Raw genomic sequence first — 20,479 nt, forward strand, 5'->3', positions numbered from 1 at the left:
GCCTTCCATACTTCTGAAAGCTTGTTGACAACATGCTTTGAGATGTATGCCATAGATCTAATTTCTGCACAATGACGCTGTGCACCTGATACTTAAGTGAGTGAGTGAGTGAAGAAACTTTATTGCAGATCCGGCGAGGACGCAAACTCGTCGTGCACCCGGCTAGTCCTACGTCTGGACCTGCAGGTCTAGCCCATCGGCCCGGTCGTGGGCACGCCGGACAGCCAGTATTTGCTTTTCTAGAGCAGGGCTACGCAGAAGCGAGTCCCACTCCTCCTTGATGAACTTGGGGTACGTCGACCCGCACTCCCAGAGCATGTGCACTAGAGTGGAGGTCTGCCCGCAGGATGGGCAGGCGGCGTCACGATGGTACACGTTGGGGTAAGCCTCGTGGCGAACGGACAGACACGGATATGAGCTGGTCTGTAGAAGTCTAAGCGAAACGGCTTGTGCCCTATTCAACTTGGGGTGAAGTGGTGGAAAGACCCTTCTAGACATGTACAAGAATTTAATGACCTTGTTGTGAGTAGCGGGAGCATCCCTGTGGCCATAGGGAGGAGGGGAGTCTGTACTCCTTGCAGAGGAAGCGTGGTCGGTGAGGTCACGCGAAGCCTCGCAAGCAGACTCGTTGAGGCTCGGGGGAGCACCCTCGACTGACCCTACATGAGCAGGAAACTAGTGGATTGAATGATGCGTGAGAGCATATGGACTCGAGCTGCTAAGAAGACGGGCAGCTTGTTTGGTGATGCAACCTTTCTGAAAAGCCCTACCTGCCGTTTTGGAATCACTATAAATCTCGGACCCACGACCATCTAGCAGGGCTAGGGTGATGGCAGCTCGCTCGGCGACTCCGGGGTCTGAAGTGTGAATGGAGGCTCTATAGGAAATTTTGCCACTGAAGTCGACGACGACAAAGGTCTTCCCATCACTTTACTCCGCGGTGTTGACGAAGCTTGCTCTAATGTCTCGTTGCTTGATGTTTGAGGATTGCTGCTGTTCTGGCCTTCCATCTGCCTTCATTGTGGACGGGATGGACGTTTCGGGGCACAGGGGCCACTTCAAACTTGTCTCTAATGCATCTAGGGATCAGGGTACTGACCATCGGGAATCCCGCAGGGTGTTAACCCAGCTCTTCGAGGATATGTCTACCTGCCGCTGTGGTGCTCAGGCACCTGGTGTGCACCTGATGGTTAGACAGACAAGTGCAGAGCATGTTCTACTGAAAGCAAAAAACTCGCTCGTTGGCTACAACTCACCAAAATGTTCCATCGCCTTCATGTTCACCATGTGAAGGACTGGCCACCATGTGTCGACACTGTAAAAATTTAATAATTTCCATTGGCATCAGATTAAACTTGGCATAGCTTTTCATTCCGATTATACTCTTTCTTTACTTGTGAGAACTGAGGTCACATTCACAGCAATTACTGAACATAAAGAGGTGCTGAGCATGACACCTAGAACCCTCGTGATGTTTATTTAAATACAATTGACTTTCTTTGATTGAACATTGACAGGAATGACAGAATTGGTCTACCATATTTATTTGTGTAAGGAGTAAATACGGTAGACCCCCATTTTGGAGCACAAAAATTTGGAAGAATGTTTCATTATGCGTCACCTGCATGGATTCCATAATTGCACCGGTGCGATCAAAGGGACCACTACGCACGTGTACCGGTTAATTTATGTAAGCCACTGCTAGATGGCCAAGTTACTGCCGTTCTGGCATCGTCATCATATAGACCGTATCTCACCCGATTGCAATCATGTGGCATAGATCCAGCGCGCTTCAGTGTATCGGCTGTGCTGACGCACGTCTTTTAGCAGGTTTAACTGCATCATGCTTTCAGGTGCATTAACAGAGCATCAAGAAGTGTGCCCATGCATTTTGAATGTGTGGTGCACAACTTTGTTCGAGACGGTCATTAAGAGCATTAAGGTGACAGTAATCTTAAACATCAATGGAAGGCAACCAGCTTTGAAGAGCACCAATGAGGCGAACTTGTCAAACAACAAGAGGAGTGAAAGCACAAGGACGACAAAATGAAAGTGTGCACAAATGGCCGGTAGTAATTGTGTTATTCTGCATAGCAGTCTGAGGCTTCGGTGACTATACATAAGCCTGTCTTGTGTAAGTCCCGCAGCCTGTAAAAATTGAGGAAAAATGTACAGGCTTTACGCGGGCCTCACACAAATACAGTAATTATTCAGCAGGCCAAATTCACATCTTCCGAGTTATGCATGCAGTACTTTACCAATTCAGCAATTGTGGCGGCCATCCTCAGATGGACTTTGCCAGCTGCCCACTTAGGCTCACATACTGTGTGACAGCTGCAGTTAAATTAATGTTCCATGCCTGCCTCCTTGGTTGTGAGGGGGGATAGCACTCCCAGGGCTAAACCCAAGTAAGTGTTTGGGAGCTACACAGAAGATTCCGTCTCCTACCCTTGTGGCAAGTTATCCACTTTAATTTCCATCTATACCTCACTATTTGTACATTTTGATGAAATGTAACAACTACAGTCGAACCAGCTTATAACTATATCGGTTTTACTAATATATCGGTTATAACAATGACATGCTGCTGCACCTTCGACTTTTGTACGTTTTCCATGATGAAATAACCCGCTTACTACAATGCCTCGATGCCGCATGATCGGTTATAACAACGAAGTCTTACTGGTGGGTGTCCGAGCCGAAAGGTGGTGAAATGCGAAATCCTTGAAAAGAAAAAAAGAAAACGAGAAATTCGACCTACTGCAGGATGGGCTGCTCCTCCAACAGCCGCCGCATGCTCATTTTCCAGCCATCTCTACGTGGCTCTCTCCTCTCGCCCTTCCACCCCTCCAAACACAAATGGGCTGCGCCCATAGCTCTAAGCTGCCCCACCCCCTGAAACACAAATGGACCGCGCCAACTGTGCCGCAAGCAGATTGCTCGCATGTTGCTGACTGGCTCCTTATTCATAGAGTTGCAGGTTTGGCTATATGTAGCCAAATTGGGCTACAAAAAAAATGTTTGGCGTTGGCTTGGGCGAGTTGGCTATGTGGCTATATTTGGGCTACTGAAAATCTGTAACTTGGCTTTGTTTGGGCTATACATGGCGCCCTAACCCATGCTTCAGAGGTGGCTCTCTTCGAGTAGAAGCAAATCTCGAAGGCCATGCTTTAGATGGCTGAGCCGGCAGCGTGGCTGTGTGTGTGCGTGCACGGAATGCCCCCACTCCCTTAGTACACTGTTATCTGAGCTGATGGCTTTGACCTTTGATACACTCTTAGGCAAAGTTACACCCTTTGAGTGCCCTTTCTGCCACACAACAATAATCGTCATCTGCCTTGATGCATTTCCTTTCTTTAACGCTGCGCGCCCGGTACTTTCCAGTAAGGAACGACATGCGCGTTATCAGCATGATAGCATTCCCGACAGGAAAGTAGCGGGCGTGGCGTTTTCAAGAAAAGAAAGGCATCAAGGCAGATAACGATTATTGTTGTATGGCAGAAGGGGCCCTCCAAAGGGTGTAACTTTACCTAAGAGTGTACACTTAAAGTTACACCGCGCTTCACCGTGCTAACATCTGCGCCAGAAACATTGTCTGATCTTCGTGTTATCAGTTTCAGTCATCAGACAACCGATCACCGGGCATTGGAATGAGCCTGTATGTAGAGGGTGTTTCACAGTGCACTGTACTAACATGGCTGTGCTCAGAAAGGGAGAGAAATAAAATAGGGTTGGGCAATCATGGCAGCGGCACGAAAGAAGGGAAGCACGGACAGAGGACACGCTCCGGTTTGTTCATGAGCATCATTTCTATCGCGCCAGGTACCACTTTGGACTTGCTCCATGTTTCTCACTGTAAGCGTTACTGTCATTTCCCTTTACCTGCGAGATGAATTTTAACGCGAAAGTGTTGCAGAAAATCCGTTGTCGGCACTGAGTGTCGGCGTTGCTGTGCACTTGAGAAAAATGATTCCTAACCACGCAGGCCTTCTGCTGGCACATAGGCGTTACTGAACTAATTTAATTTCTAAAAGTAAAATGCGTCAGAAAATTCGTTAAGTTCGACTTACACATAACCTACATGCACGATAGCGTCGGATTGTAATTTGAATATATGAGAAAACATATTTGTGTTGCGCGGAAACTCAAACACAAACCCTTGTTTGAGGTCTGTGTTATGGCGAATTTGGCAAATTGCACCGGCGCGCTCTGGGCTGCCCTCGAGCGACAATGATTGGATGAAACGGTGCATTGGGGCACCCCGGTGTGCATCGACATGAGTTGCCGAATTCGCCATTAGTGGGAATGGTGCGCTCGCGTCCTCGCAACGCCATCTGGATGGCGTTCACATCTGCGGCAGTGGCGGCGCCCGCCGTGCAGGGGAAAGAAGAAGAAGAAGAAAAAAAAAAAAAAGAAAACAAAAAACAGGAAGCTCGCCTTTGTGCATAGTGTTAGCCACCAGTGTTTGCAGGTGAACATTGCGGTTACATAAGCTGCAGTTGCCGGGAAGCGTGAGAAGCAGTCGGGGATTTGAATGCTATTGCCTTCCGCTCTTAAAGGCGAAGCAAGTTCATCTGAGCAGAAGGTTGGTGAATATGTGTGAGATGTGAGAGCAAGCTCCGGTGAGTAGAATTATTTGAATAGGCATCAGAGCAAGCTCAGCAGAGTAGAACTTTGGTGTACATAAGTCAGAGCAAGCTCAGCTAAGTGGAATTTTTGGGAATATGAGTCGGAACAAGTTTGGAAAAGCAGAATTGTGGTGAATATGAGTAGGAGCAGGCTCAGCCGAGTACAATTTAGGTGAATATGAGTCAAAGCAAGCTCGGGTAAGTAGAATTTTGTAGAATTTGTGTGAGAGCCAGCTCGGCTGAGGGATTTTTTGTTCATGCTTACATTCGAGAGACAGTGGATAGGTTTGCCCTCTGCAACGATTCGCCGGACCTTGAGCTTCCGGGGCCAACCAAAAAGTGTTCTGTGTGCAAGCATGATGTCACTATTGATGTCAAGGGTCGATCATCACGGCATCATGGACGTTTTGTTACGACTGGTTGCACAAAACGGTATCGCCGTAGTCGAATGCGAAAATGTATATACAAATAAAACTTCAAGTAAAACTGCAAATAAAGATGGCTATATTTGGCTACAATATTTTCTTACTCTTTATTTTGTTTGGCTACATTTAGGCCACGATTTCTCTAGCTATAGTGCCTTGTCCGACCTGGCAACACCGCTGATTGAGCGCAGTTCTGCTACAGTGGCTAGAATTGGGAAGTGTGATGAACGTGCCTGCTCGCATGTGGCATTTTAGGAGAAAACTGCCAGGGGGTGCTGCCACACGGATACACGTCGGCCGCGACGGCGGCTAGCAGCCATAGCCCAGCGATGCTTTTGGAATGCGATCATCTACGCGTGCAGTCCAGCATGCAATAACAAATACGAGATCTTCGCAATACATATATATATGCTCGCTCGTTCATGGTTGCAACGCCGACAGCCGCGGCTTGTTACATGTGATCGAAGTGGCCAGGAAACTGTTAAACGAGTGAACACAATCAGCAGCCGGGCGGAAGAAGGTGGTGGGGAGGGGCACTGGCCTCCCCGCCATTATAGTTTTGTTGCGTCAACTCTGCCATCCCCCTATCTTGATTTGGTCAGGCAACCAGATTACAACAATTATCGGTTATAGCAATAAAACTTTCGTGGCGCATGAATATTGTTACAAGTGCATGCGTCGATGGTAACTTCACTGCCTGTTACCTCGTATGGCTGTCACACAAGGCTGGTTTCTGGCTAATGCTGACCTAATTTCTAATTTAGACCTATCTTCATAGACATGATTTAGGTTACCTCAAGGGTATTTAATATGGTGGATGTAATTGATTGCTATGCAGCAGCGCAAGAAAAGACACATATGGATAAGAACGTCGTGAACATATTCCGATTCACCCAGTTTTCCTGTTGCTATACATTCTTGTTTTGTCTTTCATGCCAAATAAATACCCTTCAAATGCAGCGTTGTGGGTAATAATGTAAGTATTATTGGCACAGGTTCCCCTTAAAGCCTCATTTTATATACACCGGCCAACCATTGGGTTTATGTTTTTTATGTTTTGACGGAATGGTTTTAGCCACGTTATGACGCACTGATGTCTTCCATGTGTGTTTCGACAAGTCACCAGGATGGCTCCTAATGTGCATGCACATCGCTTAGTTGTTGACATGGCCTGTTTGGCCGGTGAACATATATGTGATTTCCCCCAGTATACATCTTCAGTTGTGAGTCAGCGCCAGTGTCGTGTACTTCTTTCCCTTCGTCCTCGTCTGTTTTGCGCTGTTAGTTTCCGAATCATGAATCACCACCAACTCGCCCATGTTTCTCTCCTAGTACAGCCCATTTTCAGTTTTTTTCTGTTCAGTAAAACTGCACGAGAATACACTACAATAGTAATAATACAACAGTACACTACATCTCCAGGCTTGGAGTGGCACCTGACACCGGCAAAAACGTCGAGAGCAAGTGGAGCTTTACTAATCCAGGTACAACCAAATTGGGAAGACCCACTAAGATTCAACAAGATACTCCCTCATCAAAACAGGAATTGGCCTCCCAAGCTCAGTATTCGGCCGCTCCCTCCCTCATGATTCCTACAATTAAACTATGGCCCTCAGTCCCCAGCAGCTGCGGAGCACCTGACCAAGGCGGTGGTCAGACCTGTAACGCAGCAGAGGGAGCCTAACAATCTCTGCACCTGGACAGGCCACCAATGAAAACTGACCCTTACAACGTTTAACACCTGAACCCTCTCGAGTGAAGCTAACCTAGTAGGACTCTTTGAGGAACTATCAGGCATTGTTTGGGATGTCATTGGCCTTAGTGAGGTTAGAAGAACTGGTGACGCTTATACAGTGCTGACAAATGGCCACGTCCTCTGCTATACAGGACTACCAGATAAGCAGTTCGGAGTAGGATTCCTAATCGATAATGACATAGCGGGCAACACTGATGAATTCTACAGCATTAATGAGAGGATAGCAGTAGTTGTAATCAAGCCACATAGGAAGTGCAGAACAAAAGTAGCAGGGACCTACGCTCCAACCTCCAGTCACGATGACGAATAAAACAGTTTTATGAACATGTTGAATGCGAAAAGCGTGAACTCGGTATACTGTAGTCATGGGCGACTTCAATGCAAAAATGGGGAAAAAGGAGGCTGGTGAACAAGCAATTGGCAACTACGGCGTGGCTTCTAGGAACACTCGAGGAGAGATGTTGGTAGAATTCGCAGAAAGGAGTAAGCTGCGAATAATGAACACCTTCTTCAGGAAACGGAACAAAAAGTAGACCTGGAAAGGCCCTAATGGTGAAACAAAAAATGAAATTGATTTCATACTCTGCTGGTCCTAACATAGTGCAGGATGCAGAAGTGTTAGGTAGGGTAAGGTGCAGTGATAGGTTAGTGAGGGCTAGGATCCACCTCAATTTGAAGAGAGAAAGAGTAAAATTGGTCAAGAAGAAACAGGCCAACCTAGATGCAGTAAGGGTAAAAGCAGAACAATTCAGGTTGGCACTTGCAAACAGATATGCAGCCTTAGAACAGACAGATGAACATAAGATAGAGGCAATTAATGAAACCGCAACTAGGCTGACTTCAGAAGCAGCAATTGAGTGGTAGGTAAGGCACCAAGGCAACCAGTAGGTAAGCTCTCCAAAGTAACAAAGGACCTACCGTATTTACTCGATTCTAAGCACCCCCTTTTTTTCACGATCGCGATGACCAAAGTGAGGGGGAGTGCTTAGATTCGAAAAATCTAGAATGAACCCCCCCCTCCTTCTTTTCGCTGCGACATCACGAGATGGGTGCGAGAAATAACATTTTATTTTGCAAACATTCAAAAGAAAAATCGGCGCAGACAGTGAACCTGCCGCTTGTGTAGGATGCTCAGTCCCTATCACTGCCACTCGTGTTGGTCGCACCGCTCGAACCGCTGCTCTCGGTATTCCACAGCAGGTCGTCTTCCGTTCCGTCGAAGTTGTTTGTGATCGAGCATTTATTAAATGATTTGACCACGATGTCCACTTGCACCCTCTTCCACGCGTCCGAAATCCACTTTGCGATGGTTGATGGGGACGCTTTCTGCAGCTTTCCCGTCGACGTCTTCTTCCGGTCAGGGTTTCGCACCCACTCTTCGTACTCCTGTCGGAGATTGGCTTTGAAGGGCTTGTTGAATGAAACGTCGAAGGGTTGCAGCACTGGCGTCATGCCATCCGGAATCACAACCACGTCGCTATTGATGTTCCGAAGCTTTGTCTTTACCTCCGGAGTCAGATGGCCGCGAAACGCGTCCAACAGAAGCATCGACCGCGTGCCCGAGCAATGATTCCAGAGTGAGCAACCGCGTTTGGCGGCCTTGGCTACGCGCTCTTCCTAACAAATAGGGGAAGTGCTTAGATTCGCATGCAAACTTTTTTCCAAACTTTTTCGCGAAAATAGAGGGGGGGTGCTTAGAATCGCGAAAATACGGTAATAAAGAAATGGCAAAGAATGAAAGTGTCATACTCAAGAGATCAGATAGAACTTGCGGAACTGTCAAAACTAATCAACCAGGAGAAAATAAGGGATATGAGAAATTATAATGTGACAAAGACTGAGGAAGCCGTAAAAAATGGACGCAGCCTGAAATCGGCAAGAAGGAAACTTGGCATAGAACAAATCAAGATGTATGCACTGAAATATGGGCAGGGTAATATCATCAGCAATCTCTAAGATATAGTAAATGAGTGGAAAAATTTTATGCTGACCTGTAGAGTACCCAAAGCAGCCACGATACCTCCATTCGAAGTAGTAATGAACAGGTTACAGAGGCTCCTTCTATAACTAACGATGAAGCTAGAAAGGCCTTGCAAGACTTGAAGGACTACCACAGCAGTTTAATCAAAGATCGTCGAGACCTAATGCTTGAAAAACTAGTGGCCCTTTATAAAAACTGTCTATCGACTTCAAGGGTCCCAGAGCACTGGAAGAATGCCAACATTATACTAATCCACAAAAAGGGAGACGTTGAAGAATTGAATTAAAGGCCCATGAGCTTACTTCCAATATTATATAAAATATTCACCAAAATAATCTCCATTGGAATAAGGGGAACACTGGACTTGGGGCAACCAAGGAAACAGGCAGGTTTCAGGAAGGGATACTCTACAATGGATCACATCCATGTCATTAATCAGGTAATCGAGAAATCCGCAGATTACAATAAGCCTCTCTATATGGCTTTCGTAGATTACGAAAAGGCATTTGATGCAGTAGAGATACCAGCAGTCATAGAGGCATAATGTAATCAAGGAGTACACGACGCTTATGTAAATATCTTGGAAAGTATCCACAGAGATTCCACAGCTACCTTAATTCTCCACAAGAAAAGTAGGAAGATACCTATAAAGAAATGGGTCAGACAAGGAGACAAAATCTCTCGAATGCTATTCACAGCATGCTTGGAAGAAGTATTTGAGCATTAAACTGGGAAGGCTTAGGACTAAGGATCAACAGCGAATATCTCGGCAACCTTCGATTTGCAGATGACATTGTCCTGTTCAGCAACACTGGGGATGAGTTATAACAAATGATTGAGGACCTTAACAGAGAGAGCATATGAGTGGGCTTGAAGATTAATATGCAGAAGGCAAAGATAATGATCAATAGCCGGGCAAGGGAGCATGAGTTCAGGATCACCAGTCAGCATCAAGAGTATGTGAAAGAGTATGTTTACCTAGGTCAATTACTCGCAGGGGACCCTTACCATGAGAAGGAAATTTACAGAATAAAAATGGGCTGGAGCACATTCGACAGACATTGTCAGATCCTGACTGGAAGCTTACCATTATCACTAAAGACAAAGGTGTACAATCAGTGCATTCTACCGGTACTGACATATGGGGCAGAAACTTGGAGACTGACAAAGAAGCTCGAGGACAAGTTAAGGACCATGCAAAGAGCAATGGGACGAAGAATGTTAGGCATAACGTTAAGAGATGGAAAGAGAGCGGTGTGGATCAGAGAGCAAACAGGGATAGCCAATATTCTAATTGACATTAAAAGAAAGAAATGGAGCTGGGCAAGTCATGAAATGTGTTAAGTTAGATAACCGGTAGACCATTAGGATTACAGAATGGGTGCCAAGAGAAGAGAAGCGCAGTCAGAAGACTAATACCTGTGTCACACGGGCACATTTGGAAGGCCTTCCAATCGACGGCCTTCGAAACGCCACAACTCTATCGACACAAAGGAGTTGTCACGCTGCTACACGGCACTTTTGAGAGGCCGCTGAGTGGTTCAGGTGTTTCTCACAAAATTGTGTGGTGCTGCAGATCTTGATTTTCGTTTGCATTTCACGAAAAGTTAAACAACATTAAAACTACTTAAACGCACTATAATTTCTTTTATGTTTGTTTATACATTTAAAAATATTGTTTATACATTGTCATACATATATGTTTAGTTTTTAAGTAGTTGAGTAGCGCAGCTGCGGCAACGTTTGCGTCGCTGCACGTCGCTGTTGTCGAGAGTATGTGCAGTTCGCACATATCAAGTGGCAAAAATACTTTCTTGAATAATTAATAACACTCATGCATATTATTTTAGAGCATTTTGGTTTGATTTGTTCTTTCTAACCGTGCGTATGAGCACACTGTGAACGAGAGGGCATGTTCGCGCTGTTTCCGTTTCTGTTGCTCAAAGGCCATCGAGATTTCGATACAGTTGTAAGGTGCTCCGTTGACTCGATAGACTATTGACTCGGCGGCCTTCGAAACCGCCCGTGTAGCAGCTCAAACTTGACCCTTGAGTCAACTGACTATCGGTTGGAAGGCCTTCCAAATGCCCCTGTGAGACGGGTATAAGTGGGGTGATGAAATTAAGAAATTTGCAGGCGCTAGCTGAAATAGGTTGGCGCAGGACAGGGGTAATTGGAGATGGCAGGGAGAGGCCTTCGTGCGGCAGTGGATATAAAATAGGCTGACGACGATGAAGGTGACTAGCAGAAAGATGGTCAACAAGGGCCTCAGCCCTGAATTGCAATCTCACTGTTGATCAGTCCTGCAAACTTGTTAGGAGAAGGGTGAATGTGCTTCTTGATACCACAACTAGAACAGTTAAAATGACTAATGAATGCGTTTAATGTGCTGATCTATGAGATGAGGATGCCACCCATGTGATGGGGATAAAAAAAATATGACCTTAACAGATCTGATTACAGCTCTCTAGAGAAGTAGTCGCATTGAATAAAGCTTTCATGCTAGTATGAAAAGTTTAAATAGGCAGGTTGAACGAAATTCAACACAGTTAAGAGAAATGGCATCCTTGGTAATTTGCATCGGTGCACTCATATGTCTTCGTTAATCCACACCGGTGCACATCTGCCATGGATGGATGGATGTTATCAGCATCCCCTTTGTAACAGGGCAGTGGGTTGCGCCACCAAGCTCTATTACTGCCTGATGTCCTACTTAGATTAAAAAAAAAAAAGAAACCTTCACAATGAATTCTCAATCCCTTATTGTGAACTTTGTTTTTGTACGTCTTCATTTTTTACCCTTCTCTACTTATACCACACTTCCAGTCGCCTCTTACTAATCACTATTGCAGACATGTTTATTTTCCCCCTGCTCTCGCTTAACCCAAGGGCTTCAAGGAGGCCAGAGGTGCATAAATCGACCGCTGGGCAGATATCTTCACATTCTAATAAAACATGCTCCATTGTTTCCTTAGCTTTACTGTAGCAAGCACATACTTATTCTTCCTTCTTATATCTCGCTTTATAGGTGCGTGTTCTAGACATTCTGATCTCGCTTCGAAAAGTAATGAGATTCCCTTTGAGCTGTCATAGATTCTTTCTTTCCTGATTTCGTTTTTTCCTCTTAAGTAGTTACTCATGGCAGGTTTCTTCTCCACTGCCACCACCAATGACATTATTTCAGCCTCTGTGACTTTCCGCTTGACGTTTTTTGCTGCTGTGTTGCTCAACCTGCAGGCCGCATACTTGCTGGTAAGCTTTTAAAATCTTTTCATCCACTGTGAATCCATGTTATTCCTGTACAAACACCTGAACACTCTCCCAGCCCAATTACTTTCTTCCATATTCCTCAGACGCTTTTCATAACCAATTTTACTGTGAGCTTCCCTCACTTCAAATCTAGTCCAGCCCATATCCCCCTGCACAGCTTCATTTGTAGTCTTCCCGTGAGCGCCCAATGCGAGGCGACCCACTGACCTTTGGTTCCCGTCAAGTCCTGATTGTACCCCTGATTTAAAGCAAACAACCGCATTTCCAAAAATAAGTCCTGGAACCATTACCCCTTTCCACATACCTCGGAGGACCTCGTACCTATTGTATCCCCATAACGCTCTGTGCTTCATTATGGCTGCATTTCTCTTCCCCTTGACTGTTATGGTCTTTTCCTGTGTTTCCATATATCCATTGCCTTCGTTTATCCATATACCAAGGTATTTATATTCTTTTAGCCAAGGTATTTCCTGGCCCTGTAGTGCCGCTGTCTGTTCACTGTTTTCATTGAATACCATAACACCTGATTTTCTAACACTAAATTTCAAACCTAAATTGTTGCCTTCCTGTCCACAGATATTAGTCAGACGTTGCAAATCACTTTGCTTGTTTGCTAGCAACACAATGTCGTCCACATAAAATAAACCAGGGAGCTGCTGCTCTACTACTGTACCTGCCTGTTTGTATGAGAGATTAAACCCGATATTACTTCCTTCTAACGCCCTCTTCATCCTCACCATGTACATCATAAACAGCAGTGGAGATAAAGAGCACCCCTGCCTCAGCCCTTGTTGATATCAACTTTTTCCTCGCTCCTCATCTCTTCCCATTCAACGCAAATTATATTTTCTAGGTAAATCTCTCTTAAAAGCTGTAGACAATCGTTACCTAAGCCTTCCCCTTCCAGAATATTCCGCAAAATGTTGCAGTCTACGCTGTCATGCGCTCCTGCAATGTCTAAAAAGGCCACATATAAGGGTCTGCTTTCTACTCTTGATATTTCAATACACTGAGTAAGAACAAATAAGTTATCATCTAAATGCTTACCTATTCTGAAGCCATTCTCAAGTTCTCCCAAACTGCCATTATTCTCTGCCCATGCTTGCAGCTTTAATTTGATTGCCTCCATTGGTAACCCATATATTACCGATGTAATGGGCAACAGTCTATACGAGTGAATTCTATCTTTCTCTCCCCCTTACCTTTATATATTAAATTAATTCTATTTTGTCACCAACTGTCTGGTATTAATCTATCTTTTAAAGTTCTTTTCACTGTTTTCACCAGAGCTTCCTTACTTTTTGGTCCTACTAGTTCATTAATCAGCCTCAGGCGAACCTTGTCTAGCCCTGTGGCTGTGCGCTTACGAATTTTCTCTGGCTTTCTTCCAGTTGACATTTGTCAGTACCAGCTCATTTTCCACCTGGTTCCCTTTCATGCTCTTTTTTCTTCAAATACAACCTCGTCATTGCATTGGAAAGATTCGGCTGTTATTTTTCAGATGTAATTTTGTTATGTACTGGGAATTACTTCATTCCGCACATAGTACACTCAAAGAACGTAGCCTTGTCGGAGAGATGGCGACCACACTACATCACTTGGCGCGAACACACTGTCCACGTGATTGTCCCACACCAGGGCTTGCCAGGGATGTGGCTCCACCCATCGGCACAGTGGGGAATGTTCACACACAGTTCCGGACACTCCCACTACGCGGCTGCACCCGTCCGCATCCGAGGACCGAAACCCCAACTAATCACGGACACAACACTTTTCCCCCCTTAGAAGGATGCCTTGTACCAAGTAGGCTGCCGTCTGATCCGTGCTGGTCGTTTTGGTATGCTCGATTCGGATTTGAGTGGACGTGAAGATGGCATAGCTGGTGTGCTTTCCGCTGGATTACTGTCCATGCCCCACGTGAGCGTTGCTGAGGCTTGTCTGTCCAGCTTAACTTCGCCGGTGCGCTTCCTGAGCTGGTTTAGATGGCGTCTCACAATTCTTCCTGCGCATTTCACAAGCCAGGATCTGTGGCCCATCCTTTTAACGAGAGTTCCTTCTGTCCAGTCTGGCCCCTTGCCGAATTGTTTTACCCATACGGCTTCTCCTTGCATGAGTTGACGACTCTTGGGTAGGTCAGGTTGTGCAGCCTCCTGTCCTTCCGATGCAATGATGAGGTCCAACTGGTTTGGCAGCTCCCGCCCGAACATGGCTTTAGCCGGTGTTAGCCCGGTTGACTTGATGTACCATGGTATGCTGCCGAAACAGAAAACGTGACAAGCGAACACTGAGCGAACCGGATGGTTCTCTGGCCAGCGCCCTCTTCAGTTCCCGAACATAACGTTCTGCTTGCCCATTTGTAGCAGGATGGTAAGGGGCTGACGTTACGTTTCGAATGCCATTTCTCTGGTAGAAGTCTTGTATCTCGGAAGACACAAATGCAGCCCCATTGTCCGACACAACCTTGCGTGGTATGCCAAATGTGGCAAACAAAGAGCGCAGCACACTAATGATTGCTGTTGATGTTGGGCTGTTCACGGGTCGCACCTCTACCCACTTGGTAAAAGCGTCGACAACAACCAAAAAGGTATGTCCTTCTACCGGACCTGCAAAGTCCATGTGCAATGTGTGCTATGGTGTCGTTGGCTGCGTCCAATTTGGAACTGGAGCCTTTTTTGGATCGCTCTGGGTGCGCTGGCACTGGTCGCATGACTTGACAGTTGTTTCGATCTCGGCGTCCAAGCCAGGCCACCAAAGATAACTGCGCGCACAAGCTTTCATGGCTACAATTCCACGATGGCCTGCGTGAACCAATGAAATGGCCTGTTCTCGTGCTCCTGCCGGTATGACAATTCTTGAGCCCCAGCTGATGCATCCTCGATGAATAGCCAGTTCGGTGGCTCTTCTGCGGTATGGGGTGAAACTGTCTCCCTGCAGACGCTGCACGGTGCCATTCTGTACTGCTGAAAATACCTCTGCTAGGATTGGATCCTCTTGCGTTAGTGTGGCCACAACCTCAGCTGTCAACGGCGGTTGTGGTAATGCCTCGAACATGAGCACGTCTCCAGGTGGGTTAGGCTCTTCAATGCGGTCTGGCAGAGGCAGTCTACTCAGCGCATCTGCATTCTGATGACGTCTACCGGCACGATACTGGAGGTTGTAGTTGTATGCTGACAGTTTAAGGCACCACCTTTTCATTCGGGGCGAAAGCATTTCTGGTACCGGCTTCCGTGGTCCGAGAATCCCCAGTAACGGCTGGTGGTCAGTCACGAACGTGACTTCTCGACCCACAATGTACTTGTGGAAGTGTGTGGCTGCAAAGACTACAGCAAGACCTTCACGGTCAAGTTGTGCATAGTTACGTTCAGCAGCGCCCAATGTTCGGAATGCAAACGCAATCGGTGCCTCTCTGCCTTGGCTGTCCAGCTGAGCAAGCACTGCACCTACACCATAAGGTGAAGCATCACATGAAATCAAGAGGGGCTTGCTTTCGTCATAGTGTGACAAGACAGTCCTCAACAACAAGCACCGTTTCAGCTCATCAAACGCCTTTTGATGCTGTTGCTCCCACTTCCAAGTCTTGTCCTTTGCCAGAAGTTCATACAGGGTTGCTGCAACTGTAGCACGATGCTCTAGAAATCGATCATAGAAGGCCAACATGCCTAAAAATGACTGCAGTGTCTGCTTACTTGTGGGCGCTGGTGCCTTCACGATAGCTTCCACTTTTTCCTCAGATGTGTGAATCCCTGCTGCATCAATCCTGTGACCCAGGAATTTAACCTCTGCCACACCAAACTGACACTTCAATTTGCGCAATCGTAGGTTTGCCTGAGCCAGCCGCTCGAGAACTGACGCTAGGCGGTCCTTGTGCTCTGTTGCGGTTGCTCCAGTCACGATGATATCGTCCAGGTAAACACAAACTCCCGACAAGCCGCTCAAAGTGGTCTCCATAAACCGCTGGAAAATTGCTGGGGCTGCTGAAACACCAAAAGGAAGCCTGTTTACCTTGTACAGCCCTTTTGTAGTGTTTACTGTGAGAATCTGTGCTGTCGCTGGAGTCACATGAAGTTGAGTGTAAGCTTGAGCCAAGTCCAAGGTGCTAAACACCCGACCACCTTTCAAAGTGCTAAACACTTCCTCTGTTGCGGGCAGGGGATATGAAGCCTTTTTCGCAGCTTCATTCACTGTACAGCGGTAGTCACTGCAGGCGCGCAAGCTTCCATCTTTTTTCCACACCCATACTAGCGGTGTAGCCCAGTCTGAGTGTTGGACTGGCTCCCAAATACCGTCTTCTACGTACTTGTCAATCTGTGCCTCAGTTGATGCGCGCATGGCAAAGGGCACAGGCCGTGCCTTCAAAAACTTGGGGCTTGCCCCTTCCTTCAGTTCCAGATTCACTGGCACACCCGTGTGTCCTGTGGTGTCTTCACGAAAAATGTCTTCATGCTTCTGTAGCAACTCGGTCAAACTGCCTTCCTCCGTTGTCTGGTGAATGCCGTGAAGCTCGATGCCCAGCTTGTCAAACCAATTGCGTCCCAACAAGCTGCATCCAGTGCCCTCGACAACGAGAAGTGGTAGCTTGCAAGCTGTGTTCTTGTGACGAACCATTACTGTTGCCGTTCCGACAACCTGCAGTTGCTGACCTGACCAGGTGCGCAGATGTATGTCGTCCTGCCTCAGAGAGGGTGGGTGTGCATGCCATACGGTTTGAAATGTGTCTCTGCTAACCATGGTACACGCTGCACCAGAGTCGACCTCAAAAGTCACAGGTCTGCCATGCACTGTAAGCGTCACAGTAAACTTCGGGGTGCTGAATCCGTCTGCCACTGCACAGAGGTCATGCAACGTTGAAACCTCATGTTTGGTTTCGTTAGTCACTTCCGCAGTCCGTGAAGTTTCTAAGGAGATGCTACGTTGGTATGTTTTTTTCTCAGCCTTCTTTTTCGAAATACAAGCCTTGGCAATGTGCCCTTGTTTCCGGCAGTAATTGCAAATAGTTGTGCTGAACTTACACGTCTTGAGACTGTGCGAACCGTCGCAACGCCAGCAGCGTTGCGCTTGGTGAGAATGCGTCTTGGACGTCGAAGTGCTGTCGCCGGCGCGCGTAGCCGCCTTGTTGACTTCCGCATGATCCGCTTTTATCTGTCGTTGCTGCTGTACGGCGCTTTCCGCTCGAATAGCGAAATCATAAGCCTTGCAAAAAGTCAGATCCTTCTCTGCAAACAGTCGCTGTTGAAGATTCTGGTCCCGGAGACCACACACGAAGCGATCGCGCAACATCACATCTAACGGCAGAAGCGTTGGATTGCAGCCCGTAGCTCCCTGCTGTGTTGCTGATGCCGTTCCCTCAGCTGGCGTCGCCGTAGCTGTTGTTGCAGTCGGCAGCGTGCCGAAATTGCAGCTCGTAGCCAACTTGCGTAGAGCGGCCACGTAGTCGTTTACCGATTCACCTGGAAGCTGATCTTGCTTTTGGAACATCGCACGACTGTAGACTTCGGACGGTCGAGGGTCGTAGTGTGCCTGAAGTGCGGCCACGATCTCGGCATAGCTCACTTGGTCTGGCGTCTTCGGTTGAAGCAGCGCACAAACCACGTCGTAAATTTGAGCACTGCACAGTGTAAGCAAGTGTGCTCGTTGCTTAACAGGGTGAGTCACATCGTTGGCCTCGAAGAAAAATTGTAGTCGGCCGAACCACGATGCCCAGTTGGAGCCAGTAAACTCCTCTAAACGTGCAGAAAAATCATGCTGGCGCTCAGCCATGACTCACTGGATGCTCCACGATGCCCTCGGGGCTTCCCTGCCACGGTTTATCCGCCTCGTCGCCAATGTTATGTTCTGGGAATTACTTTATTCCGCACATAGTACACTCAAAGAACGTAGCCTTGTCGGAGAGATGGCGACCACACTACATCACTTGGCGCAAACCAACGCCTCCTTTAAAAAGATACCTGCCGCGTGCGCCGAAAACCTGCTGCCCTTACCTTTCCCCTTTTCCTCCGTTTTACTCGAGGCGGTAGCTAGCGATTGTTGCAGTGGTCGCTTGCAACACATGTGCGCATGCGCACATTACTGCATGGCAGCGCGGCCGGCGTGGCCGCCGCTACCGCCGCGACACCACACCGCCCCAGTCCCCTTGGCGGAGATAGGGACGTAAGTGGCGCCATCTCTTGACAACTGACCGCAACTCAAGGCGCGACGGCTACAATGGGTAAGCGAGCGACGCCGCAGGCATCTTTCTAGAGGAGGCGTTGCGCGAACACACTGTCCACGTGATTGTCCCACACCAGGGCTTGCCAGGGATGTGGCTCCACCCATCGGCACAGTGGGGAATGTTCACACACAGTTCCGGACAATCCCACTACGCGGCTGCACCAGTCCGCATCCGAGGACCGAAACCCGAACTAATCACGGACACAACAAATTTATTGCCGCTTCCCCTTCCAGTCTGTTTTTGTCTTCGTCTAGGATATGTTGTTGTATTGTTAACTTCCTGCCGAATAAATTTGTGGTTACAATATATTCTAGGTGCAGCCTTCTTTTCCTCACATATTTCTGACAACCAAAGTTCACTTTCACCTTTTATCTTTGCTTGCACCGGTATTTGAACCATATACTTTTTCTCCCGGTATATTTCCCATTTACTGGCCACTTCATCCTGCAGCAACTGCGCCTTCTCTACCTGCCTGTGCTCTCGGGATGCTTTCTGTCGATCGGCGATCGCTTCTCGTATCTCCCTGTTCCTAACCAGCTTTTTGGTTTCTTTCTTCCTTTCCAACGAACATGTTGTTTCTCTTTCCGTATTTCTCTTCTTTCCGTATTCCTCTCATTATTACACTTAGAAGCTCACTATATTCCTACTCTTTACTTGGCCATTTGCCAAGTTCTTCCTTGACCCTCGTGACTATTTTTGTTGTTTGTTCAGCATTCAAATTTGGACTGGCCATTTTGCACTCCTTGCTCTCTTTCCCGACTACATATCCCCTTTTCAAAATGATGCGTTTATGGTTACTCCCTATGCTGCTATACCCTTCCTCATCAATGACCATTTCTCTCAACTTATCATGAATTCCTTCTGTAATCTGACAGTAATCAATGGTTTATTGCCGGTTTCCCACTTCCCACGTTACCTGCCCTTCACACTTAGGCCCTGTATTCACGATAACGAGGTTATGTTGCTCAAAAAGGTCTAGCATTGATTTCCCGTTGTCGGTATAGTCATCTAAATCCTGTATGTGGGCATTCATGTCACCTAACAGGATAATTTCAGCACCATTCCCGCAATCTTTAATACCAGCGCTTATACATTCCACTAATTCTTTATTCATCTGTGTGCGATTATTTCCGGTGCACAAATACGTAACACCCAGTCAAGTTTTTTTTCCCGCTCATTGTACCTGATAACCAAAGATGCTCATGACATATTGAATTTACTTTTTTCCATTTGGCTCCCTGATGGATGAGCATTCCAACTTCCCCTTCCCATTCTTTCCAACTTAGCTCTGCTGCACTATTCCTAAACTTAATTCTTAATCACTGGTGGCTCTTTCCGAGTCAAGGTGCATTTTTGTAACCGTACATGCCCCTATTTGTTCTCTATTCAACTGCCCTGCATGTTGATGTAGCCTATGGCATGGCGAGCTCTCTTTCTTGCTTTCCTCCTTTTTCTGTTATCGACGGCGATGCTATTCTGAGGTTTCCTTAGAGGACCTTCTTCATTAATACCTACTCTGGCCTCCTGAGCGCCCGCGGGCCCCCTAAAAAAGCAACAGCGCGACCACTAATTCGCCAGCCCACTTCTTGTGCCAGCCTGTAATTGAAGTGGATCCCGTCTCGTTTAAAACCACCGCACCTTCTCACTTCCCTGTTTACTTCGACCACCTCGAAGCCTTTCTCTCGGCTCATTTTCCATATTGCCTCATTAGGAGCCATTACGACTCTTTGTACGTGACTGTCACATACAGGCACCTCAGGCACCGTGCACACCACGATCTGCACCTGAGGGGATAGCTCGCGCAAGTCGTCCACCCCCTTCCCCAAGCGCTGGGCTAGTCCTGTCCCTTTCCTGTTCAGGACGTCATTTAGCCCGCCTGCTACTATGACAAGGTTGCGCACGTGGGCATTTTCCGCGAGCATTTCTTTTGCTCGCTCCATGACAGAACCCAGTGTCCGGCCTGGAAATGTCCCTACCGCCACTCTTTTATCGCCTTTCACCCTCTCCACAATTGCTTTTGAGCAACTAGCCATGTTTGAGTCACCGGCGATAATCACCCTTTCACTCTCTCCTACCTCTCCCTGCTTCCTTTTGTCCTTTTCCGCTTGATTCGAACTCGACAAGGGGCATTGTCCCCTGGGCTCCTGCTTTTTCCGCGCGGCGGCCTCGAGGTAGCTGCCGCTCTTTCCAGCTAACCCTTCATCACGCTGC

The 20,479-nt window shown here is 47.2% G+C and overlaps 1 protein-coding gene across 1 annotated transcript in view; it reads right to left on the reverse strand.

Moving 5' to 3' along the window:
- Positions 1 to 20,479, reverse strand: part of Git (ARF GTPase-activating protein GIT1) — a 306,764-nt gene that overhangs the window by 2,254 nt on the left and 284,031 nt on the right. The window contains exon 15 of the mRNA XM_050183502.3: positions 1,257 to 1,315. Coding sequence (XP_050039459.2) covers positions 1,257 to 1,315 — 59 coding nt within the window. The remainder of the gene's footprint in view (positions 1 to 1,256; positions 1,316 to 20,479) is intronic.

Source organism: Dermacentor andersoni, chromosome 3 (assembly GCF_023375885.2).
Source record: "Dermacentor andersoni chromosome 3, qqDerAnde1_hic_scaffold, whole genome shotgun sequence".
Taxonomy (NCBI): Eukaryota; Metazoa; Arthropoda; class Arachnida; order Ixodida; family Ixodidae; genus Dermacentor; species Dermacentor andersoni.